Here is a 25,251-nt window from a genome sequence, read left to right on the forward strand (position 1 = left end):
CACGATTATCTCAGCTTTCTTTTTGGTATTCATAGTGAACTAGTAAAACAAAGGATATCATAATAATTAAGTCTGGATGCAGTTGAAGGAGGAACGCTAAGTTCTCCATTTGAAGCTAATACTGCATCCTCTTCATTGTCATCTAATAAAATAAAAATGAAAAGGTAATTATTAGTATAATTAATAGTATTAATAATAAATTATATAGGAAAGGGTAATTTCTTCATACAATCTTCGTTCAAAGTAGCATCTTTCAACTCTTTCCAAGAAGAAGGATCTGTAACTGGTTCTTCTAGAGTCGGAACATCTGAAGGAACACGAAATGTCGGAAGTTCCCAATTGTCTTCTTCTTTATTAAAGACTGATAATGAGTCGGTAGAAATTAAAGACTTCCAGCCTTGGTCCATGATTTTTATAAAAAAAAAAAATAATATATAAAATAAAATAAAAAAAAATAAAAAAATAAAAAACGAAAATAAATAAAAAATTGAGAAGGTAGTAGTTATGGATTAAATGGTGATCATATGACCAAATTACCAGCCATTACCGTATTATAAATCTATTAGTTCCGCCGATTTCAAACCGGAAAATACTTGAACATACTCGCAACTTTAAGGACACCAATTTGTCCTCATGAAAAGTCAAGCATAAAAGACAATGCAGTTTCGTGTATATACAGTTTGCATAGCTAGAGCATACTATACGCTCAATTCTTGACTGTCGTTTATTAACATATTCCCTTAATAAGTTTGCTAAAAAAAACAGATATTTCCCTCTTTAATAATCTTTTTCAGCGAAAGATTTTGAGTTTTACAGAATTTCAAGCTTAGTTTCAGATATTATAACAGAAAGATTATAATAATGTCGACTGACCAGTTTTCTCAAGCAGTGAGTGGAGCTAACACTCCACGATTCAATCCATTCTCAACAGTTTCCACGCCGTTGTTCGAACTTAGTATTCCTGGCCGCCTTACGTTAGAAAAAGTTTATCTAAATGGTCTTCATGCACTAAGACGGTTTGAAATTCGCAACGTATCACAATCTACAATATTAGTGAAATTGCGTTCTAATCTTGGTTCACAAGTCGCGTTTCAACTTAAAAATGAAAATCTTCCCGACATAGATTCTCAAAAAGCAGATTTACTAACTTCGTCTGAGCTTAATTCGGAAGAAGAACAGAATACATTATTTAATGTTTCATTAGATAACTCGTTAATTAATATTGCAACGAATACTGTTGCAGCAGCTGCAGTTAGTGCTTTTAGTGACAATGTCAATGGTCATGAATTCAATCAACTTTTCAATTCCGTGAATCATATAGACGAAATAATCATTCCTCAGGGAAGTTCACGAAAGGTAATTTTGGTCTTTCTGCCAGATGCTCATCATAAAAGCCGTAGATCTGAGGAAGATCAAAATATGCCTTCTTCAACAAATGATATTATCGGGATATCTGGTACAGGAATTTCCGACGAGAACGATGAAACAAGGATAAATAATAATGTTTTCACACAGTCGTCTGATGAAGATGAAACTCATGATTTCTTTGAAGTCAATGGACTATTGTTTTTTTTTGCCTATATTATCGACAAGCAAGAGGATGTTGAAGACATGGAAATGTCAAATATCGGATTTTCTAATACAATCTCTTACAGTACTAACTCTTTGGCCTTAACAAATGAAACTGATCAAGGTTCGATCAGTCTGATGTTTATACTTTGCTATCAATTTTATTATTAAGTAAAGACAAAGCTAATTTTATTTTATTTATATTATATCTCTGAATTGTATTCTTTAAGTCATATCTCCTCGTGATATCGAATCGATAAGTAACTCTTCTAAAGCAGATTATCAGATTACTGTTAAGTTTCGTTCTAAAGTTTGTCGTTCAGTATTATGGACCGATGTTGGAGAAACTGGAATTAATTTTGATGACTGTGTAAACGGTGGTACTTATTTCAAGGATTTTACTATATGGAATCGTTCCGAAATTGAGCTATATTGGTTTTTAAATACGGTAGATCTATCGAATTCTGAGCGTGAAGACTGGTTAAAATTTACAGACTATGATACTGGTGAATTACTAGATGATAAGCCAATACCAAGCTATTCTCATAGAAGAATTAGAGTCACATTTAAACCTCGAGAAATAGGAGAATTCAATTATGACTTACAGATTGAGAATGCAAATGATTCTTCCAATATTTTGCAAAGCAGAATACATGCAGTTGTGAGATCAGTTTTAAGAGAGGAGTCATTAGTTGTTAGTAGTGGTAACATTTTGGACTTTGGTGATTGCTGTGCAGGAGTATGGAGTAAACAACAGTTGATTTTAAAGAATGTTAGCGAAGTACCATTAGAAATTCATTTTTCTGCAGAAAGTGCGGAGGTTTTGTTCTATTTGAAAACAGACAATTTGATAGAACATAGTAAAATAGATCTAAAAGATAACGATGACCAAACAGAAGACATGACTTCCTTGCATCATCACTTTAAGGATGCTGCAAATATTACGGGTGTTACAACAACCACTAGTAATACTCCTATTAACACGAGCTCTATGGGCAGCGAAGTTAGTTCGAGACCATCATCTCCTCATGAAACCGATGGATTAGCATCCTCTGTAGAAGGACTAACTTATACAAATGAATCAGAAGCATCAAAAATGTCAAGTGGACATCACTTCAATAATATCACAGATTCAGACGTAGATAGTGTCATGATTAAAGATACCATAGAGAAAGGAAATTTAGAACAGGAGACTTCAGATAATATAGCTCAAATTGAAGAGGTGGTTTTTGGACCTGGAAGAGAAAAAACGGTTCAAGTTTCATATCGTCCAGAAAAAGATTCATCCGCTAATAATTTTAAAGCTGGACGGTTAACGCGAAGAACCTTTCGTATTATTTTACAATATGCACCTATCAATTCAAGTTCGGCAAATATAAGATTAGATGGATATGAACGCAAAATTATTCAATGTAAAGCTAGGAGCTGTACTTCCTTTATTGAAGTGAATCCTAAAGAAGTGAATTTTGGAGATACAGATGTTGGTACTCCTAAATCTGTTCCTGTTAAAATCATTAACTTATCTGAATTAGCAGCTCGGGTAGAATTGCAGTTTGTTTCAAAAGTGCTAAATTGCACTCGGGATGAAATTGTTATTCCGCCGAAACTATCAACTGAAGTCAAACTCGATATGTACCCAAGAAAGGTTAACGTTGATTATCGAAAGCAAATTACCGTTATCAATTTACAAAATCGCGATAACGATCAAATCTTAGAAGTTAGAAGTACAAATATAGACAAGAAACGGGTTACTTTTCATTCCCTGTTTTATCGAATTTTGACTTCCACTGGTGGTAATTTTATTGATTTCGGGCCTACTGTGATAAATTCTCCAAGCGTTCGAACATTCACAATTCATAATATTAGTGCAAAGAATTTGGTTCTTGAAATAACTTCTTTATTACCCGAGATAGTCATGTATCAAAAGCTCATAAAACGCGGTGATTCGACCAATTCCAGAGACCTTCGCTTGATTACACAAAATGATGCAGTTTATAACATTGCTGATAATGGAGAGATTGAACAGAATAATTCTTCTAAACTTGAAAGGCGTGAAAAACTTTTAGAGTCTATTGGAAATAAGAGAATATTAAAAAAACAACCTTCTAACATTGACATTACTAAAGCGAATTTAAATGCTAGTGGGAAGATTCAAACTAGTTTATCACATAGCTCACATACATCACTTGATTGCGCATTATCAGATTCTTCTTTATCAGGCGCAGCTTATCTTGATTTAGCAAGTTCTTCAATCTTGCGATCCCCTCGGAGACGACCGTTAAAGGTTTCACCTGGGCTTGGCAAGAGTCCTACAATTGAAAAGTTAAAGAATATCCCAATTAATTTGAACGACAATAAGATGAATGATATGTCTCAAGAAAAATTGCAAAAAAGAGATTTTGAAAATCAAAATGACGCTTCGATAAATATTTCCTCAGGAAATAGTCGGACAGTTAATATAAATGAAGAAGAAACATTATCAAATATGCCGATAGAATCACTAATTGCTATACTAGAAAAAAATAATGGTACTTCCCCACCATTATTTCCGAATACTTCTATTGAAGCAGCTTATGTTCATAAACGAATGACTCTTTTACGTGAATTACAGAATCGTATAAGAGATAATCAGATTGTTCCTATTAAAATGATAGAAATTCCGCCTAACGTGGAAAGTCAGATAATAGTAGTCTTCACCCCAAAGAGACAATTAAGACCAACAATTCAAGGATCTCCCAAAAAATATGATGCTAAGATCTTCATTCGTCTTATCGATTTTGACAGAGAAATTCAACAGCCACAATTTGATGTTTTGTTACGAGGTGATCAAAGTCAAATTCCTGTTAGAGAACTTATGGTTAATACGACTATGTGTAGTTCAATTATGTATTTAGGTCAAAAGAATATTAATTTTGGAAATATGGATAAAAACGAGCGAAGAAGTAAAAAAATCCCCATACAAAATCGAAGTGAAGTTCCCTTATTATATAACATCCGAAAATCGGGATCATTTTCTTCAGATTGCATCGTGTTTTATACCGGGCGTATGGGAGTTGTTCGTGGGTATGGTAAAAAAGTAGTAGAATTCACATTTAATCCAAGTCTTCCCGGACAATTTCATGAAAAGTTAGTAATCGAGAATATCCAAGATCGAGATAATGATCAGGTGCTTTCGGTTAAGGCTAATATAAAGAAATCACCCAATTTTTTTATCAATTCATTGAATATGAATTTTGGAGCTTGTTTCATTAATGAAAATGCATTGCAAGATCAGCACTTCACGATTACCAATATAAACAAACTATCTCGTATTACGTTAGAGGTTCGCGTTGATCCACAAGATCTTAAATTTGAATGGTGCAGCGGTGAACTAAATTTTGCACTTCAGGAAGACAATGATGGATCTTTAGTAAACAGTGGACTTCTTAGCGAAGAGGCGGAAGAAGAAATTGAAAACCTTGAACAGAAAGTAAAAATTGCAAGACGTAAAGGACAAGAAGAAAAGGTGAAAAAAATAGAGAAAAAGTTGGCAAGGTTACGACGAGGTGAACCAATAAAGGAAGATACTTCATTGGAAAATAATAACGAGGATGAAAGGTCAGATATTCTTAGTGATGGACAACAAACTCCAGTTCCTAAATACAAAAAAACACAAACATCAATCATATTTACTATGGAACCTCGTACATCAAAAACAATTTATATTTATTTTAAAGCTAACACGATAAACATTGATTCGCTCCAACTGGAGGAAGGAAAGATACTTCAAAGGCCCTCTCAAGAAACGATTACTAGTCAAATTTTTGTTCATGAACATAGAAACACGGATGCAATGAAAACTGTCGTTTTTAAAGCTACAGTTTATTATGATCATTCTAGTTATACAAAAGCATTTTCAGATGAGACATCTAATAATATTGAAAATAAGTCAGAATCAAGTTTAACAAGTTTTGCATCAATTAAAGAACTTTCTCCACATGTAGATTCAGTCGAACACGTGGAGACTTTATGTGAAACCGACCATTTGATTTTGGAACCAACGATATTAGATATAGGGAGACTCGAAGTCAATCAGAATCATAACTATTACTTTAAATTGTTAAATCGAAGCAATCGCCCGTTAAATTATGAAATTGTTGTTTCAGAAGAGGAAGAAGGATTTTTCCAGATTAGCCAAAAATATGGAACATTATCACCTCAAGAAACTCGTCGCATAGATTTTTCAGTTGTTGCCACAGTAGTTGGAAGACAATCTCACAAATTATTAGTACGAAATAGTTCGACAAAAGTGGAATGCATTTTCACTCTTCATGGATATGTACATTATTCCCAGTATTTACGATTTCCATCGCTTGGTGATGATGGGCAATCTGAATTAAATTTAGGTTATTGCTACGTTGATCCTGGACGAAAATTTTCGCAAGTAGCACCTCTAACCGTAGAAAATATTTCCGATGATGATGTTTATATTACTGCTCAAAGTAATTTATCATTACAAGTATCCGTTTTTCTTGACGAAGATGGAACATGTGGACAAGTATCCAAAACTCTATTAAAAAAGAAATCGAAGACCACTGTTTGGGTTGCTTTACATCCAAATTTATTAAGTGTTGTTCCTACAGCAAGAAGAAATGCTAATACAGGAACAGCAGCTGGGAGTTCAGTAAGTGGAACAAACAATACAGACCGAAATGCGATTGCCAATGGTGAATGTCGCGAGTTAATTGGTGGTATTAAATTTTCCGTACAAGTAAAAGAAAGCACGTATTCATCATCTGCGCAAGAAACCAATGAGATGGAATTAATAGAAGCCATTACCCAAACTGTCAAGTTCACTTCTTTAATAGGCCGATCTATATTATCGGTATCAGATAAGCTAATATCACTTGGGTCCACTGCGTCTATTGATGAGACATTCCATGGTTCTTTTACCATTCGTAACATGTCTAGTCGTTTACCACTAGATTACGAAGTCAAGTGTCCTAGCGGAAATATTATATTAGATCGTACGTATGGAACTTTGGACGGGTGGGAATGTAAATTCAGTCAACGTGAAACTCTCAGTCAGAAAGTTGTTCCTGATGGTACTGATATTTTCCCACGTGAGAGTGAGTCTGATGATAAATCAATTGCCTTAATTAATTTTAAATTCATCACATCAAAATATGGATTATTTAGAGATAAAATTATTGTTACCAACAAAAATAATACGAGTCAGGTTGTTGAAGTAGAAGTTCGTCTATTCGTTGATAATAATACTCTCGGATTTTCGGCTACATCAACAATTGTTGAAAACATAAATGATCCTAATAAATTGCCTTTACTTTCATGGGAAAATATCTCCACAACAGTCATTAAACCAGATCCAAAAGCGCAAAATTCTACCTTAGAATGTAGTGAAAACATATTGGATCTCAAAGCTGTTATTCAAAAAGGGTATCAAGCAACAGCGGTTCCGTTATATGAAGTTTGTATCGAGATATGTAATAAATCGTCAACTCAAATTAGCGTTAGACCATTAAGTGATTTAGATATTAAGATTAGATGGGGACCCTTTACAGGTACAAACATTATTGAAAGCTATGATAAAGAATCAAATGTAATCGATCTGTTTCATGAATGTGGACCTATAATTGAATTGAATTCTGGTTCCAAAGCACATCTTTATGTAAGTTGTCCTCAACCTAATTCTTTAACTAATGAAGAACTAAAATTAATTGAAGATGGTAAAAAAGTGAACGTCCAAGGTGTGCTGCTCCTATATGACATCGTACAAGAGCTTACATTAAAATTGGTAAATTTAAATGCCAATTTCTGTGTCCCAAAGGGCGAATTAAGCACGGCAATGATAAATCTTGGAAAGATAAGACACTCTAATTCTTCGATATTTCAATTCACTTTACGTAATTTATCTGAAATTCCTTTACATTATGAATTACAAAGTCCCGATTGTATTGAAATATTAGGGATAAATGATGATGGGTCAAAGGCGCAGAATAAAGGAGTTATTGCTTTGAAACGTACAGTAGAACCACTCGTTGATCAGATAATAACAGCAGTTCTGAAGCCTCGTAGAATTGAAAATTTTTCTGCTGGGGAAAGAACATTTTCCGTCAATGTTCTAAACATGTATAATCCTTACAATAAAATGACCTTGGATATACAAGCTACGCTCACTTTATTTGAACTTAAATTTGATCGCTTAATTCAGGGTGAACTTGTATTGCCTACTCTTTATCATCCTATTCCTCGATCTGATTTTCCTTACGACGCGTGGTTCACAATTCATAATATAAGCGAAAGGGATATTCGTTTCGAAATTGGAGTGGAACTCTCACCTTATATTTCTAATTTTATCAAAATTGACGTACTCTCGAGGTTTTCGAATTCACCATTAGTTGGAAGTGTTTCTATTAGCGCTCACGGTTCAATTGAAGTTAGAGTTTGTGCATTTCCAATTGAAACCAGCCGTTTACCTCAAGAATCTTCATACATAAACTCTGATGGTTTTACCTTTGGAAAGCTTTGTGTAGCCACAAAACAAAATAATGAAGATGATACAGTGGCTGAGATTATACCGATACGTGGTTTTATTAAAGAATCTCCCACCTTTTCTGTTTCAACTAAGAAGATACGTTTTAAGACGGAATTATATTCTTCCGATAGTGAAATTACTAACGATGATATTAGTAAATATCCGCTTATTCAAAGAAATAAAATACATGCTCCGAATAAAACTGAAGAGATAAAACCACCTGATGATTCTGAAGATATCTTGCCACAGAGAGAATATTTAATAATAACAAATTTATCAAAAAAAATTTCATTGTCTTTTAAAGTAATAATAGAGGGACCAATGGAACTTTCAGCTAAAGAGGTTATCGATGTTTCCCCATTAGAAGGAACTATTGAACCTGGGAAAACGTTCAGTTTAAAAATTGAACTCGTAGATTCTACGATAGCAGTTTCGGAAGACATTAAGATTCGTATTAGAGATATTAATTCTTTATCTAACGATCACGACAAGATTGTTCTTGTCGGTATTGAATCTGTTACTCGCGAATCTCGTAAAAAAACCAGAATTGAAGAAATTCCTGATTCAGTGTCCGAAGAAGCTGCGGAACCTCGTTTTCACTTATTTAAATCTACTCAAATGGGACACTTGTCAGGTTCACAAGAAAAACCTTATTCTTATCAAGATATTTCCCCCGATTTTCCTTTCATAACTTTACGTGGATGCAAAAGAATTGGTGAAGCCACAGATGTTGGTGGTCGTTATGAGCTTGATTTAGGACAACAAGATATTGGTTTGACTTCTATAGTAAAGAAACTGACTCTTGAAAATACCACATCAAAACGTATCTCATATGAAATTAAAACTGTTTCAGCTATTGATAAGAGCTGGCTAAATATAAGTCGAACTGAAGGTACTTTAGAAGCATTAGCTGATGAACATCATCGTCAATATACTGATGTTCATGCGATAACTTTAAGTTTTTCAACGAGTACTCGTAACGTTTATTCGACATATCTAATTATTAAAAATTTGGATAATCCTTCAGACATCAAGACTATCAGAGTTATGATGGAGGCATGTATTAAATAAAGTTTTTTTTAGATAGAATTATAGATTTTATCGATAATTAACTTTAACGCTCTTTAGGTTGTTGCTAGACAAAATTTAAAAAGAGGCACAAATATTTCATTAACTAACAATCATGTTTTTGATATTTACGTAAATGGCGTGGACAATAACCAAAAATGTGTAGAAATGTCTAATTTATTTTATGGTTCTGAATATACTGCCCGTAGCATGGTTATATATAATAGGGAAACTGTACCCTTAGAATTTACGGTAGGCAATATTTTGGTATCTTTGAAGGTTTTGTCATTTTATTGAAGTACTCAAGAAATTATTGTTCTTTCAGTTTCAAACAAATATTGATCATGATGATCCAACAGAAATACTATTTTCTACTTCAAGAATGTCGGCTAAATTATTTAAAACACTTACCATTGAACCAGAAAGCAATGTTCGAGTTTATATACGATCAAGACCTCTACCTTCCCGAGAAATACAAAAGCTTCTTGATAGTGGTAATCAAAGAGATCCGGATTTAGTAGAAACGAAAATTATTGAAATCTATGTGAACTGTAGGCTTGTCAAAGATTATCAGCAGACTGTAATACTTAAAGCAGAATGCAGGATGCCATCTTTACAGGTTAATTATAATGAAATGGAAGCTTTAATGGGTATGTTATCTGTATTTGATATTTAATATTTTGATTTATAATTTACGTGGTTTTATCGAATTCTATCAGGCAAAATATGTCGTAATAAGGATGATGATGAATGGAATTTCCAGTTTAATCCAGAATTTCGCGAAATAAGGATCAATAATTTACTCGATAAACCTTTAGAATATGAAATTGTTAATGACACAATGTATTTCAATTTGGAATTTTCCAGTGATGTCAAAGAAATAGCTCCCAAAGCGTTTCATAATATTTTGGTACGACCTAATTTAAAATCTTTGACTAAGCACGCTGAAAGCGTTCGAAGAGTAAGTTTCATTTTAATCGTATACTAAGGAAGATTCAATATTTATCCTGTATAATTACTTTATTAATTTTATTTATAGGAAAAATATATACAAGAAATTGTAACAGTATATAATAGGAACCGTCCTTCTGAAAATTATTGGATTTCTTTAAGAATGAGTTTTGGTTATATCTCAAAATTTCAGGTACAGTTACGTGATTTGAAGCAATATTTGATTATCAAAAACTAATTCGAGTTTGTTTTTAGTTTGCGTCTGGTTATAAATCATCATATACCTACAGCGTACTCGAAAATCATACTGTTCGCTTCCTAAGTAATTTTAACAGTAATGCACAACTCTTTGATTTAGTTGAGGATAATGAAGTAATATTATATACTTGCATTTATTGAAGTCGCTTTTTTCTTGCAAGCTTTAAATTAATTTTTATCTAAATTAGGACAAAAAGAAAATAACTGATCTTGAGATTCAATATTTATACATCGTCGATCAACTAGTATATTATGCAACGATCAAAAGTGGTGAAAATTGGTTCCAATTAGCTAGTTTACTATTTGGGTAAATAATTTCTTCTTAATATCATTTTCATGATATTTATACCTAACATTATGTATTCTTTTTTGATCACTTTAAGAACTGTTTTAGAGAACAAAATATTTCAAAAATATCGACCATCTTATCTTAAACATTCTGATCTGACAAAGAACGAAGAAAGAGTATGGTCACCTATATTAGCAAAATGGGTATGTATAAAGGCATTTTAAAATAAATAAGATAAATTTCAATATTAACCTTTTTCTTTAATATAGGTTTCTCCTTTGAATTATTTTATTTCATTTTTCCCTTATAGAAACCCTATACTCGAAAATCTTAGAGAACTTCATAAAAACTTAATCATTTCTTAATCTCAATGATTAGATTTTAAACCCAATTTTTGTAATTAAAGTATAAAAATGTTTAAAATATATTTATGTCATATGATGACGTACTGATGACGCTAAATCATATTAACAAATGTGATCGAAAATTAGTTACAATACGAATTCATTTTAATTTCTTTAATGATATAATGTAACGTTTCTGTATTGTAAACAAAAAGTTTAGGGAAAATATAATAAAATGGTTAAAAGAAACCAACCCAAAGTTTATGATCCTTACGTGTACCATAAACCGCATAGTATTAGGTGGAAAGGATCGGTTTTGCCTAGAGTACTTCCATCTACTTTGGTGGTTACAATAGTAGCAGTTATTGTAACAGTACTTTATGAAAAAACCGACGTCAAGTTAGGTATAGATTCAACATTTATTCCAATACTTGGGTTCGTCGTAGGTCTTTTGCTTACTTATAGAACAAATACTGCATATGACAGGTAATGCAACTATTTATTCGTGTGAAAAATCAATTGTTTACAATTGAAAAAGTTCGTTTGTTCTTTTTTAGATACTGGGAAGGAAGAAGATTTTGGTCAGTTTTGGTCGTAGCTATAAGAAATCTTACAAGAACTATTTGGATAAACGTTAAAGAAGACGAAGGCACAAAAGATATCTTAGAAAAGAAAACAGCAATAAATTTATTATTGGGATTTGCTGTAGCCACAAAGCATTATCTTCGAGAAGAAGAAGGAAGTAATCATGAGGATTTAAAATATCTTATATCAAATATAAAGAGTAGTTTACCAGGATTTGCACCTATTGAAGATCAAGATTTAACAGAGAATAAAATTAGAGAAAATTTAAAGTTAGGAAGACAATCAAGCTTAAAGATGTTTAAACCAAAAGTTAAACCACATCAAAGACGGAAAGGTACCCCGATACCTGTGAGCCATAATTTACCTTTAGAAATAACACTTTATCTTTCTTCATATATTGATACTCTAGCACAAAAAAAAAAAACTGATGTTCCAACTACAAATTCTATGTATGCTGCATTAAATACCATGGTAGATTGTTTGACTCAATTTGAAAGAATTTTAAGAAGTCCTATTCCATTGGCTTATTCTATTCATTTGAAACAAACTGTTTGGATATATTGCCTTAGTCTGCCTTTTCAATTAATTAAAAACCTTCATTATATTACTATTCCTGTTGTTTTTCTGGCGTCTATGATTTTGATGGGCATCGAGCTGTAAGTTAAACCCTTTATCTTCAATTTTTCATCATATTAATAATTTATTTAATTTAATTTTTTTTTTTAAAAAAAAAAAAAAAAGAATCGGTGGTGAAATTGAGAATCCTTTCGGTTATGACGAAAACGATTTGGAACTAGACTCTTTCTGTTTGTAAGTGTAAAAAGTTTAAGAAAATGATAATTTTCCTTTAACTAAATTTCTTATTTGTAGTTTGATTAAACGTGAATTGGATAAAATCACTTCCAATCCACGTCCAACCGTGGAATCTTGGGTATATAATCAAAATAATTACCCATTTGGAGATGATGTTACGGGAACTGAAGCTCGCAAACTTTCAATAGACGATGTTCGCTCTAAACTTTCCAGTTCATCATCTAATAATGATGGCAATAAATCATCCTTGGATATTTCTGTTCAACAATAAATCTTATTCAGAAATAGAACTATAATTAATTTGTGTACTATTATTTAGTAAAATTTATTTAAACATTGATTAAAAAAATTAAATTTCACCAAGATTAAAATGATTGAATATTACATATTATAAACAATTTATCAATTTATTTAAAATGTAAAACACAATTCTTGCCATTAATTTAATTTTAATGAAACGACTATACTATTTTTCAGCATCTTTTTTGAGAGTACCAAGGTAAGCGTGTTTTTCTTCTGGAGTTTGGAAACGCCCATGTCCAAATTTGGAACTCGTATCGATAAACTTGAAAGAAGAACCATTGTTAATAGATTTAATATGCAAAAAAAAGCAATAATAAGATTAGTACCTTAAGTGAAACTTTCTCCAAAGCGGAACGTTTTGTATGGGTGATTAAAGTTTTTCTTAAAGTAAGAACACGCTTCTTAACTCCAACACATGAGCCCTTGATCATAACGCTGCACAGGAAAAGTAAAAAAGAAATTAACGAATTGTAACTTTTTTATCTATTTAAGAAATAAATTATTACTTACAAGTCTTCATTAACAATACCGTAATGCGGAAAACCACCCAATGGTGTGATTTTTTTCTTAGTATTGTCGTATTCAGTTGATGCATTATTGTCTTCACTCTGTTTACCAATACGATAAATTTTTTTGTTGACTTCCGTTCGGTGATGATATCCATTTTGACCAGCACGTGGAACAGAATACATTACTCTTAATGTATTATTAATTTTTTAGAATGTGCGGGTTTGTAAAAAAAATATAAAAAGAGAGATGCTAATAATGTTATTTACCTTGAGGGATGCCATGCACCTAAAGAATATTGACTTGGAAAATTAGTGATCACGAGATAACTATTTTCCTTGAGAAGAAGAATATAAAATACTTACCAATACAAGCAACTTTACGTAAACCTTTATGGGTTTTACGCGGAAGTTTCTTCGTTCCCCAACGATGAGTGACCCCTTCAAAACCTTTACCCTTGGTGACACCAATAATATCAATAACTTCATCTTGTTCAAATACTGAAGAAATTTCCACATCTTTTTCAAAATGACTTCTAGCCCAGTCAACTTTATCTTTAATAGTGCCACCATTTAATTGAATTTCCATCAGATGAGCTTTCTTTTGTCGAATTTTAATTTTACGAATTTGTGTATGAACTAATACTCTTACAACTTGACAATACTTTTTAATTCTTTCCAATTCTGTATCGATTTCTTTATTTTGTTCAGAATATTTTTTAGCATACTTTGTAAATGCTTTCTTTTTTGATTTATACCAGTTCTTATAAAATCTTCTTTTGACTTCATCACTCAAGTGTTCTGCCCATACTGTGGTCAAGGTACGTAATCCTCTTGGTGTTTCAACGTATCCGACTACACCTACAATCTTCAAAGGTGGTGTTTCAATGATGGTGACAGCTTCAACTATCTCCTTCTTATGCATCTCTATTTTAAATTAAAATAATTTAAACGCTTGTTTAGATTACATCAGTCAAAGATTAAAAATATCATTCAATTACTTACTTGAGTTAGGACGATCCAAATCACGAACAATATGGGTCATACCCGCCTTATAGCCCATAAAAGCGGTCAGATGAACAGGTTTACTTGGATCATCTTTTGGAAAAGACTTGACTTTACCTCGGTGTCTTCTTGCTCGTTTACGCGGAAGAAATCCCAAAGAGCCATGACGGGGAGCCTCAAATTTTCTATGAGACTTTATATTATTCCAACAAATAATTCATTATTAATGAGATATAAAATTTAATGGATGGATTATTTAATTTTTAAATAAATCATACATACCATGTTGCTCTTTATTTTATGGTATTGGGAAGAGAGGAAGATCGAGGTTTGAAAAATTTGCTTTAAAAAAAATTTTTGAAAGTCGCACGAAAATCACTGGATCCAGATCTGTTAGGTAACAGCCATAATTTTTATAATCTACAATTTTGAATATAGGTACTGATTGAAAATATATTTTTTACCATGAACCCTGAAGTATATCCGATCGAACTGGTAAATATATATATAAGTCTTTTTAAATTTATTCATTTCACATAATAAATAAAACACATTTTTTCTAAGACAGTAGATCGAACGGCTGTCGCAGATATTCTACGTGGTAAATATTATATTATTTTAAACAATATTTATCATATTTATACTAAAATTTCTTTGTTTATAAAGGAATATTACATACTATACTGTTTTATCGTGTATTTGGAAATATTAAACCGAAAGAAGTGGATGTATTAGATATCACATATGTAAGTCACTCACCATAATTTCGTTTTACAGGTCATTACTGACGATAAGTAACATTGATTTCTAACGTTTTTATTTAGTCTGCCATAGATGACCCAGAAATTGAAAAAAAAGTTGATGATAATGTAGATCAATTTATGCGTATCTTAGAAACCCAAGGAAATCAAAAAGGACAAGTTAAATATCTCGTTCTTCTAGTTCAAAGTTGCCTTACAATATCTTTTTATCTTATTCTTCAAATAATTTAATATCTCGTAGATTGCTGTAATGTTTCATGAAAAAAGAACAAAAAAAGCTTGGTTTTCTAAATCAGAAGAAGAAATATGTTGGGAACAATGGGCTGTTACCATAAACACTGTTATATGTCGAACTGATGGCGGTAATTACTTATATTTGATTGTTACCCTCATCTTTAAACTCTAATGTGTTGTCTTTATCCTTAATTTATTTTATTTTGTTAAAATTAACCTATTTACTTTTTACATGTTTTTCGATTTTCTTCAATACAACAATTATTTAATTTCTGAATATTGATTCATTTAGAAACATTAAGAATTCGAAAAGAAATGAGCGCTCAATTAACAACATGTTTTTTAAACATTATACGTTTCATTAATGATAAAAAAGATCATATACCTCCTATCACAACTTTAGAGGCTAATCCGTTTCCCTTTCAAGTATGTACATATAATACCATTATTTAAATTTTTAAATTACATTTATCAATTCGTTAAATATTTTTTATAATAGATTGTTATTCCTTCTACAACAGATACTTGGGGTACAATGTTAAAAAGAATGTTAGCAGATCCATCACAACAAATTTAATTAATAACATTAAAAGAACCATAATTTATTAATAGTAATCTTGAAATATTAAATATTATTTATTTATTTATTAAAAAAAATAAAATAAATCAATAGAAACAGGCAAGAAAGTAAAAAATTATACATTAATTCTCAAAAATTAATGCTATATTAAAATTTAATAGTGTTAAAAATGTTTTGACTTTTAATTCACAAAATTAGCATTTATGAGATTTGGAGTATTATAACTATTGAACAAAATAAAAAACATTTTATAGTAATTTAAGGCAAACTTGGCATAGTGTTATAGTAATATTGTAATATTCAATTACAAAATTTTCTGAAACCCCCACTTCTACTGTGCAATAGAAATGTTCAGGCAATACCAGTATAAAAGTATGCCAAACAAACCAAAAAAAATAAAATAACAAAAAAAGCAACAAATGAAAATAAAAGGGTACAGTTAGTAATGAAACTTTTTACCAACAACTACACTTCTAAAACTCAGACAATCTGAACATTCTGTCAAAATCATCAAGATACTTAGCATTAATCTAATTTCAGTTAAAACCATAAGTTTGTCAATACCATCCAAGATCTTGTTAACTGATTCATATTAAAATTCTTTTGCAAATATGCAAATATATAAATTCATAATCTTATTTTACCTTTTGATGGCAGTTCAAGTACCTTTTTCAATTATCAGTAAATTAGTTAAAGCTGAATGCCATACTTATAACTTTATCCAAATTAGCCTACAATTTATAGTACATAATCAACTTGCAGGTAAGGTTACTGGAGAAACTAAAGGGTTTTGGCAAGTTGGTAAAATGCCAAAATAGCGAAACTTTACCAAATTTATATAAAAGTCTTACTAAAAAGCTAGCAAAAACTCTGGAGAAAAGTGAAACCTAATTAAACTTATTATAAATACCAAAATTGCCAAAACTTTGCCAAAATTATAATAAAACTATAGTAAAATTTTGGAGAAACTAATTATGATTTTGGAGAAGTTTAGGCAAGTAACCTTTATAAATTAAAATTAGTCAAAGTTAGAATTAGAAATTAACATAGGATTAGGATTAAGATAAAGAAAGTTAACTAAGTATATATAATTCATTTATGCAATTATTTTCTTTTTTTAAAGACTTAAAAATAAGTACATGTAAATATTTTATAGCTAAAGTATAGAATTAAACCATATGTATTTTTATTCAAAGATATTCACAATCATATACTCCATTAAGATACAGTTCATTTTACCTTAAAAGAACATTTATTAAAGAAAAAAAGATATGGAAAAATTTATGGATTAGCACATTATGTAATACAATTAGCAGTTGATAATGATAATTAAGAGCTAACTTAATAGATAAAACAAGTTGCCTGCCTAAACCTCTCCAAAATTCTACGATTAGTTTCTCCAAGATTTTACTATAGTTTTATTATAGTTTCAGCAAGGTTTTGGCAGTTTTGGCATTTATAATAAGTTTCGTCAGGTTTCGCTTTTCTCCAGAGTTTTGCCAACTTTTTAATAAGACTTTCATATAGTTTTGGCAAAGTTTCACTATTTCAGCATTTCACCAACTTGCCAAAACCCCCTAGTTTCTCCAGCAACCTTAGATGAAACAATATATTAAACCTATGAAACAATTTAATAACCCTTTAATTTAAGTTAATAATTTATTTGTTAATAATTATACTTGAAAATCAAATCAGCTGTAGAAGTACTAAAGGAGAATTAGAATAAAAGGTACAATTCATACAGTTGTCATTCTTGTGGTAATTGAAATGATACTTCTCATAAAATTCATTAAAATACATATTAATTGCAATTATTATTTTATTTACTTAATTAGTATGTAACTGATATAAATAAATTAATAAAATACATTTGCGATTTTAAATCTTTTTTATTTATAATACTATTAATACTATTTCAAATAAATTTTTATTTTTTAAGATTTTTTGCAATTGTCCTATTAATTTATATAGTAATAAATATTAAAGCTGATTTTTATATCAATTATATTTAATTTCAAATTATCAATTGTATAAAATATGAAAGTAACTTTAAATTAATTTTTAAGTTTACTTAGACATTCAAAGTTTGTGATTATTTACCGATTATTCTTACATTTTAAATAATGACATGTAAATTAAACTTTTTTTTTTCCGGTAAATCACGTGACGTGATTAATTCTGGCCAGAATTAAATGAAATTAAATAAAATTTATAATAAATCAAACGATTTGGTTGTAACCACTTTTACATTAATCATATATTGTGACGATTTTTACCAAATATGATCAGATCTGCCACCCTTTTTTTAAAAAATAATTTTTTTCTTTTTGAACAGAAAAAATTAAATTTGAAACGCTTTTATCATCCAGCTGTATGTTGCATATTACGTAGTCATTAAAATTCAAATACCCGTGTAACATTCTATACGTTGGTTCATTTACTTAATTATCACGAAAATAATGAATATCCGATTGACAGTAAATAAATATTAATTATGAACATTTATAACACTTATTTTGTTTGTTTTTAATCAAAAATTGCTTTATTAAATGGTTAAAAATATAAGATTTACCACATTCACATAGAAATAAATAATTGTCGCATTATTTATTTATTAAAAAAATATTTCACTGAAGGAAGTGAATGAATGCGTCAGATACCTTCTAATTCTTCAAAATAAATAAAGTAACAATTATTACAGTAAGGATAAAGTAAAAAATTAGTTTCTTTATGCGTGCTAAAAGTTGTTCAGAACAAGAACAAGAACGACAGTTTAAACTGTTAAAGTACAATTGGAAAAGATTTCCGACTGCCTTTACCAAGTCATATAAAAATGAGCCACCATTATTTATTGTTCCGGAAAGATAACCATGCGCGTGTCTAATCTTCCAGAATGTTGTAGGCGGGATGTTTAAGGATCGAATAATAAGTAACATTACGAGAGACATTTTCTCGATAAAGAATCTTGACATATGCGCGTAGAATGCAAATGATTTTGTGAGGGAAGGCATTTTAGCCAGGGTTAATTTTATTTATAAGTTGTATTCTTATCTTTTTTTTTTCAAAAAAAAAAGAAAGAAAATGAAAATGAAAGCTTAGAAATTTCAGAATTTTTTTGATTTTTTCGGTTTTTTTTTTTTTTTGGTGTTTGGATGTTCGGAACACCAATATATAACTTTTTGGAAGGAACTTAGACCATAATCTTGGTATCAAGTTTTTTTTGTATTTATACCAAACTTCCACATAGTCCCGAAAATAAGCACCCCTTTTTTGCACATAATGCCGGCCAAGGCCTCATAATTTCGGCCAAAATCGGCATAATGCGGGAAAGGGTGCTTATTTTCGGGAATATACGGTAATTTGTTTGTACGCCAATTAAAGCTGCATTATATAAAGAAAATTGAAATTATCGAAATATTAATCTCGTATGAACAAAGTAAATTAAAAAGGTATACTAAAGTTTGTGTAAAATTTAAAGTTTTGAACTTCTGTTTATAGTACAAAGAAATATTTTATTAACTGATTGGTTTTAACAGAATTATAATTAAACAAAAACCTTGTTAAATTTTATTGTATACTAACTACTAACTTTAAACATACTGTAGGTTTTAACAAAGCTTTTTAACAGCTGGCTAAACTAAAATAATAAATGAAACCGATTTTAACATTTTGCTACAGATAAGTCGGTATCACTAATCTCGTTAATCGTTTACTGATTGGTCTAAACTACGATAAAAAGAAAAAAAACAATAATTTACTCGACATCATTTACATGCCACACGTCAATTACAATATTACAAGCCGCATTGACCGTACTGTTGTAAATGTTACTGGTCCGGAAATTGAGACAGTTTCCTGTTTTTTTGTCCATTGTTTAACTTATGTACCAAGGGGAGAATTTTTTATGTACCAAAGGGTATTTTTGCACGTGATGAACCTTCGTTACGAAGAGTTTTAAGTTAACGTACAGTACGTTATTAAGTTAACCTTTCAAATAACTAAACACATATTATAATTTCTTTCCTAAAAGTTTGTTAAAGGTCTTTATATTATATAAATTATTCATCTTTTTTCTAAACACAATAGAAAATCTGTTAAAATTATCCCAAAATTTTGTTATTTATTTTAGTAATATTAAAAAGTAATTAGGTTTGTAGAAAATAGAAAGGAATGTTTGGTTATTAATGTTAAAATAAAAAAGAATTTGATTGTTTTATAATAAAATTTTTTAACAAAAGAAAAAATAAATATATTGTTAAAGGATTATATTACTTTAATCTGAAATATCATTTATATTATTAATTTTCAACTTAAAAACAGAAAGTCATATTACATGTCCATTCAATTTTAAATGCAAATATATCGTTTTTGATTAAGGAGGTGATGCTTTTTGATTATAGAAGTTAGTTGTACAAACTGTTGTATCGTTTTTGATTATTGAAAAAATAAATGTATCATTTTTGATTATTGAAAAAAAAATTCTATCATTTTTGATTATTGAAAAAAAATGTATTATTTTTGATTATTCGATAGTATCACGTTTTATTTATTTAATTTATACTTAACAAGTTAATGTATCATTGTATAACATTTAACGCGTTCACATAATACTTTTCACACGACAAATGGTTCAATTCTTTTTCTTTTCCAAAAATTTTGATTTCTCTTTTGATATTTTTTTCTTTATTATATAATAGTTTTTATAATATATTTTGCGTTTTATAACCTTGTTTATATTTTTTACGTGATAATTATTTGTAATAATTTTCTTTCTATAAATTTGTGTAACGTTACTATATATTATAATATGGAAACTTACGAAAATCAAATCAAATACAACGATGATGGCTCAGTAAATGTACCATTTGGTCGTGCTGCAGAATGGTATATATCAAATGCAAATCTTTTAAAAAATTATCGCTTAAAAAATCAAAGTAGACAAGTTACTCCTAAACTTGTTAAAGCTGGAATCTTAACGGTAGAACGTGTACAAGGGGCAATAGATTACTTAGCATGGAAAACTAAAACTGGAACGGTAAAATCAACAAATCGTATTGATGATGTTTTAGTTTTAACCAGTTTAGGAAGAGATCTGGTTTCTCAAATTGAATTAGGATTAGCCAAAAACCAACAATGTTGGTATTGGGTTATGTATTGTTCAGGTGATGGAGGCAACTGTCAAAGATTATGCGGTAGTGTTGGAAAATGTAATGAAAATTGTGAAAATTATAATTTACGAAATAATTTGAAAAATGGAAATGATATGCACCATTGTAGTGTCAGAGTTATTTCTGAATGTCGGTTATCTTGGCTATCATTAGAAAATCCATTGCGAATTACCATTCAAGGAACTCATCGTACATTTTACAATAATAATATTCCTAAAATTTCAAGAATAAATTTAACTTATTCTGTCAGAGATTCGATAGCATTAAGCAGAAGAGCAGACCACAGGACAGCCAAAGGGATAAAAGCGAAATTATTAACATCACTTAATGGTGCATCAGAAGAAGTAATTAACAATGCATTAGCAAGCCAACGTATAATATGTAATAATGACAAACTCCGGCAATTTGTTGCCAGAGATGATAAGAAATTAAAGGATGATACTGGTCCTTCGACTCAGCTTCGATAGTTTAGTAAATAATATATTAAAATCTCAAGGTTTTATATTATATTATCAAATAGCAGACATTAATCAACCAGCTGATTCACCTGACCGATATTATCAACTTACAATTTCTGATGAGTTTTGGTTAAAAAATGCTCGTGATTACGGTAAAATCTGTATCGGAATAGATGGTAAATATGATTTAAATTTGGACCGCGCACCGGTATTATCAATTGTTACTGAGAATAGTGCTGGTTGCGGATTGCCTGTTGCATTTGGTAAGTAAAATTTGACATATATTAAATTATTTAGTATATAATTTATTGTAATTTATTAAATTGTAAATAAAATATATATATTAGCGCTATTTAATAAGGAAAATCATCATACTATAAAATTGGCTATTGACGCTATTAAAAAAAATATCCCATGTGATAACGAGTTCTGTGAACACAAGTGGTACTATGAAAATCTTTTATCTGGAAACGGATTTCAACGAGTTCGTGAATGTCAAAACAATAATTGGAAGCCATATATCTTAATTGATAAGCATAGACCATCTAAACTTGCTATCCAAAATGCTTCACATAAACCAATTTTATGTTGGTTTCATATTATGAAAACTTTTAGTGAAAATTTAAATAAATGGCAGATACCTGCAAAATTCAGGTAAGTTATATATTATATTAATTTTTTTTTATTAAAATTGATAACTAATTAATTATTTATTGTTTAGATATCCAATAGCATTAGCGTTTAAAATTGTAGGTCGTAGTCGAACTGAAGAAACTGCCATTGAAATGGCTAAGAAATATATCGAATTTATTAACACTCTTCCATTGGAAAAAACTAAAAAAGATAAATTAATAGATGATTTATCTAAAAATTGGATGTGCACGGAGTGGAAATTAAGTTTTATTGATGCTGGTCGTATTTCCAAAAACATTACAAACAGATTTCCATGGACTACGAACAATTTTACAGAACGGATCAATAGGACAATTGAAGCAGTATATAGTGGTAAACAAACACCATTGACATTTGTTGAACGAATGTATGGAATAAAATTTCAAAGTGAAACTATTGTAAGTCATGAAGATTTAAATAAGTTTGAATCTGGTTTAGTTACTTTATTCAATACTCAAACGATTGAACAGGTAAGAATTTTTTCGTTATCATTTTTAAATAATATTATTAAATTAATTTATTTTAAATTATTTATAGCAAACTAAAGATGATATGATATGTTGTGATAAACTTCGAAGATTAAATCAAGGAAGATTAGATTTTCTTCTTAATATGGTTAAGATATCATCAGACCAAAATACTTTTCTTGTTAAAAAAAAATCTGATGATTTATTCGTATCTTCTTATGATGATAAGCCTTTGCGTCTAGATGAGGAAATTGTACGAAAATTAAATGATATGATCAATTTTCTTATGAAATCTTTATTATCCGAAAATGTAATATTAGAACAAGGATTTCATATATGTAATGTTATTACTGGTGAATGTACATGCTGGGAATACATATGGAATAGTTCATTACGTGATAAATGTAGGCACTGTCATGCAGCCACTTTGCTTATAGAAACACAACAAAAAGGACATCTAGAAGTTGTAAACGAAGCAAAGAAAAATCTTGTTCTCTATTTTCGTAATAAGGAACGAGTAGTTCCCGCGTCTATAAAAAATAATGTAATATATCAAGGTGACATGGAAGATTCTTATCAAGAAATTATTAGATTATATAATATGCAAGGTAAGATGTTTGAAATAATTTTTTAAAAATTATTATTGTTATTTATTATATTAATCTTACTTTTGCTCATTAGGTAATAAAATATTTTATCCACTTAAACGGTCATCTCAGGAGATTAAAGATCCATTTCGGCCAGCAGAATTAAGTGAAAGAACAAAATCAAATTTAGGCGCACCTCCTAAATTATCTGCTAAACCTCGATCGTCCCATAGAATAAATTTACCAAACCAATCACAATCTGGTAATACGTTTTCTATACAACAAAGGAAAACAAAACAAATTCGAAATCTTAAACGAAAACGAGAAGATAATTTATCTTCAATTAGTACTGGTAAAGATATATATTTAACGTAATAACATTAATATCTGTATTATTAATTTCTTTACCTATATTTATTTAATAGATAGAAGAAGTACATCTTCATTTGCATCATCATCATCGTTTATAATGCCAAGCCCACCCCGCAATGTATTTCAATATCTTCCAGAACTGCCATCTAATGATGATTTAAACTTGGATTTAGAATTTGATTTAGTACCTAATTCTCACAATTTATGCCCCTATTGTGATAATATCCTACCAGATATTTTACCAGAAAAGATAAAAGACCAGTTACAAAATCTACAAAACAAGCCAATCACAGAAGAAGAACGTTGGTCTTTTTGTATAATGCATCATGGTGAATTGAATATTGTTCCACATGGATTATCAAAAGGATATCCTGAATATATCGATTTTAATGTACTTCCATCACGCATAATCAAATTTGAAAAAGATCTCATTGAAATTATTAACGGAAATATTTCAAGTTACTATTGGGATATTGCATCTTCAATATATAAAGAAGTCGGATATAATAAAGCCAAGGCGCCAATGATGCTCATGAATCGATTTGAAGTTTTTCAGGTTGGTAATTATCTGTTTGAATATAAATTTTGTTTATATTTTATTAATTAGCTTTACTAATTTACAGCCAGGTTATTATGGGTTTAATGGGTTATATACTATTGTTAATACTTTAATAGAATTGTTTGTTAACTCTAATAATCTCACAAAAGACAAAACGTACCCATTAGACCCTATGGATTTTATTTACGAAGTTCTAGTACCAGAAGTAACATTACGTCTGATTCAAGAGGACCGTAATAATAGTATAACACTTGAAGATGCGAAAGAAATTTTAATGATAGTATTGAATTTGGAGTTTATATGCATAGCAATGAAATAGATGATTGATTAATACTATTGTCTTTTAGTTGTAATAAAGACAAATTTTGAGAAAATAAGGATTAAATTTATGACATATGAATGTTGGCAATTCTTTGTTTTAAATGGCTTAATAAAAATATACAAGAAACAGTAAATAGTAAGGAAACAAAAATAACGATTAATAAGTTTAGTAATTTGAAATTATTTAGTGAATAAAGTCTCCGATATGTACAGTATGTCGAATCTATGCATGTGACCATGTGATACTATCGAATAATCAAAAATGATACATTTTTTTTCAATAATCAAAAACGATAGAATTTTTTTTTCAATAATCAAAAATGATACATTTATTTTTTCAATAATCAAAAACGATACAACAGTTTGTACAACTAACTTCTATAATCAAAAAGCATCACCTCCTTAATCAAAAACGATATATTTGCATTATATTAAGATATATTTATTTGTTTACTACTGTACCGGTATATCTATTATTATTTTTATATTATCGCCGTTTTCGATCATTGATTAAATTTCGTAATAATAATAAATAATAACTCCCCGATTACAAAAATAAAATCACGTTTTACTATAATACTATGCCACCATCGTACAAACTTTATTAATTTTTTATTTTTGTTATTTACATATTATAAAAATTTTGAATTTATTATATTTTATATCCAAATATATGGATTAATTTCTGTATATTAAAATTAATTTGAACTTTAATATCACTTATAATTTTAAATAATAAGCTTTACAAGAAAAAAATAGGATCGGGTGCTTGTTTTCGTAATTTCGTAAGTATACGATATCAAATATTCCGAGTTGACGTAATAAGTATGATAATTAATTTAGTTA

The 25,251-nt window shown here is 29.7% G+C and overlaps 6 protein-coding genes across 9 annotated transcripts; 4 read left to right on the plus strand and 2 right to left on the minus strand.

The window, feature by feature from the left end:
- Positions 1–29: 29 nt before the first annotated feature.
- Positions 30–407, minus strand: OCT59_024888 (uncharacterized protein; the record flags this gene model as incomplete). The annotated part of the gene is made up of 2 exons (XM_066134726.1): positions 30–142; positions 230–407. 2 exons carry the CDS (start codon positions 405–407, stop codon positions 30–32), a joined length of 291 nt encoding a protein of 96 aa, XP_065991729.1.
- Positions 408–861: 454 nt separating this feature from the next.
- Positions 862–11,035, plus strand: OCT59_024889 (uncharacterized protein; the record flags this gene model as incomplete). Its single annotated transcript, XM_066134734.1, has 10 exons — positions 862–1,693; positions 1,800–9,160; positions 9,233–9,424; positions 9,498–9,822; positions 9,892–10,133; positions 10,212–10,316; positions 10,379–10,495; positions 10,570–10,688; positions 10,765–10,873; positions 10,940–11,035. 10 exons carry the CDS (start codon positions 862–864, stop codon positions 11,033–11,035), a joined length of 9,498 nt encoding a protein of 3,165 aa, XP_065991730.1.
- A 118-nt stretch (positions 11,036–11,153) lies between these two features.
- OCT59_024890 (uncharacterized protein) lies at positions 11,154–12,781 on the plus strand. Its single transcript, XM_025308657.2, has 4 exons — positions 11,154–11,500; positions 11,572–12,255; positions 12,341–12,409; positions 12,470–12,781. The coding sequence occupies exons 1-4, from the start codon at positions 11,250–11,252 to the stop codon at positions 12,681–12,683; spliced, it is 1,218 nt and encodes a 405-aa protein (XP_025182996.2). The 5' UTR covers positions 11,154–11,249; the 3' UTR covers positions 12,684–12,781.
- On the minus strand, positions 12,716–14,567 carry OCT59_024891 (60S ribosomal protein uL3). Its single transcript, XM_025323257.2, has 7 exons — positions 14,509–14,567; positions 14,227–14,419; positions 13,588–14,148; positions 13,492–13,510; positions 13,226–13,411; positions 13,042–13,150; positions 12,716–12,977 (listed from the first exon to the last, which is right to left on the minus strand). The coding sequence occupies exons 1-7, from the start codon at positions 14,509–14,511 to the stop codon at positions 12,879–12,881; spliced, it is 1,170 nt and encodes a 389-aa protein (XP_025182995.1). The 5' UTR covers positions 14,512–14,567; the 3' UTR covers positions 12,716–12,878.
- Positions 14,568–14,657: 90 nt separating this feature from the next.
- OCT59_024892 (uncharacterized protein) lies at positions 14,658–15,953 on the plus strand. 4 transcript variants are annotated; one of them, XM_025315357.2, is made up of 7 exons: positions 14,658–14,721; positions 14,791–14,827; positions 14,893–14,972; positions 15,051–15,146; positions 15,229–15,349; positions 15,514–15,647; positions 15,721–15,953. In XM_025315357.2, the coding sequence occupies exons 1-7, from the start codon at positions 14,692–14,694 to the stop codon at positions 15,796–15,798; spliced, it is 576 nt and encodes a 191-aa protein (XP_025182994.1). In that variant the 5' UTR covers positions 14,658–14,691; the 3' UTR covers positions 15,799–15,953. The 4 variants fall into 4 exon arrangements, with proteins under 4 accessions (XP_025182994.1, XP_065991732.1, XP_065991731.1 ...); XM_066134755.1 differs by having other exon boundaries at positions 15,743–15,953; XM_066134754.1 differs by having other exon boundaries at positions 14,658–14,827.
- A 4,655-nt stretch (positions 15,954–20,608) lies between these two features.
- Positions 20,609–24,403, plus strand: OCT59_024893 (uncharacterized protein; the record flags this gene model as incomplete). Its single annotated transcript, XM_066134765.1, has 8 exons — positions 20,609–21,413; positions 21,490–21,690; positions 21,775–22,081; positions 22,149–22,569; positions 22,637–23,174; positions 23,248–23,505; positions 23,579–24,081; positions 24,149–24,403. The coding sequence occupies 8 exons, from the start codon at positions 20,609–20,611 to the stop codon at positions 24,401–24,403; spliced, it is 3,288 nt and encodes a 1,095-aa protein (XP_065991734.1).
- Positions 24,404–25,251: the final 848 nt, after the last annotated feature.

The sequence above is a fragment of the Rhizophagus irregularis genome, chromosome 5 (genome assembly GCF_026210795.1).
Source record: "Rhizophagus irregularis chromosome 5, complete sequence".
NCBI classification, from domain to species: domain Eukaryota; kingdom Fungi; phylum Glomeromycota; class Glomeromycetes; order Glomerales; family Glomeraceae; genus Rhizophagus; species Rhizophagus irregularis.

Coding starts and splice junctions, on each gene's coding strand:
- OCT59_024890 (XM_025308657.2), top strand. CDS start 11,250: ATGGTTAAAAGAAACCAACCCAAAGTTTATGATCCTTACGTGTACCAT. Junction 12,256..12,340: donor ATTTTGATGGGCATCGAGCT/GTAAGTTAAACC, acceptor AAAAAAAAAAAG/AATCGGTGGTGAAATTGAGA. Junction 12,410..12,469: donor GAACTAGACTCTTTCTGTTT/GTAAGTGTAAAA, acceptor TCTTATTTGTAG/TTTGATTAAACGTGAATTGG.
- OCT59_024891 (XM_025323257.2), bottom strand. Junction 13,151..13,225: donor GGTATTGTTAATGAAGACTT/GTAAGTAATAAT, acceptor TTTCCTGTGCAG/CGTTATGATCAAGGGCTCAT. Junction 12,978..13,041: donor TGGAGAAAGTTTCACTTAAG/GTACTAATCTTA, acceptor TCTTCTTTCAAG/TTTATCGATACGAGTTCCAA.
- OCT59_024892 (XM_025315357.2), top strand. CDS start 14,692: ATGAACCCTGAAGTATATCCGATCGAACTG. Junction 14,722..14,790: donor AAGTATATCCGATCGAACTG/GTAAATATATAT, acceptor ATTTTTTCTAAG/ACAGTAGATCGAACGGCTGT. Junction 15,147..15,228: donor AAGGAAATCAAAAAGGACAA/GTTAAATATCTC, acceptor AATATCTCGTAG/ATTGCTGTAATGTTTCATGA.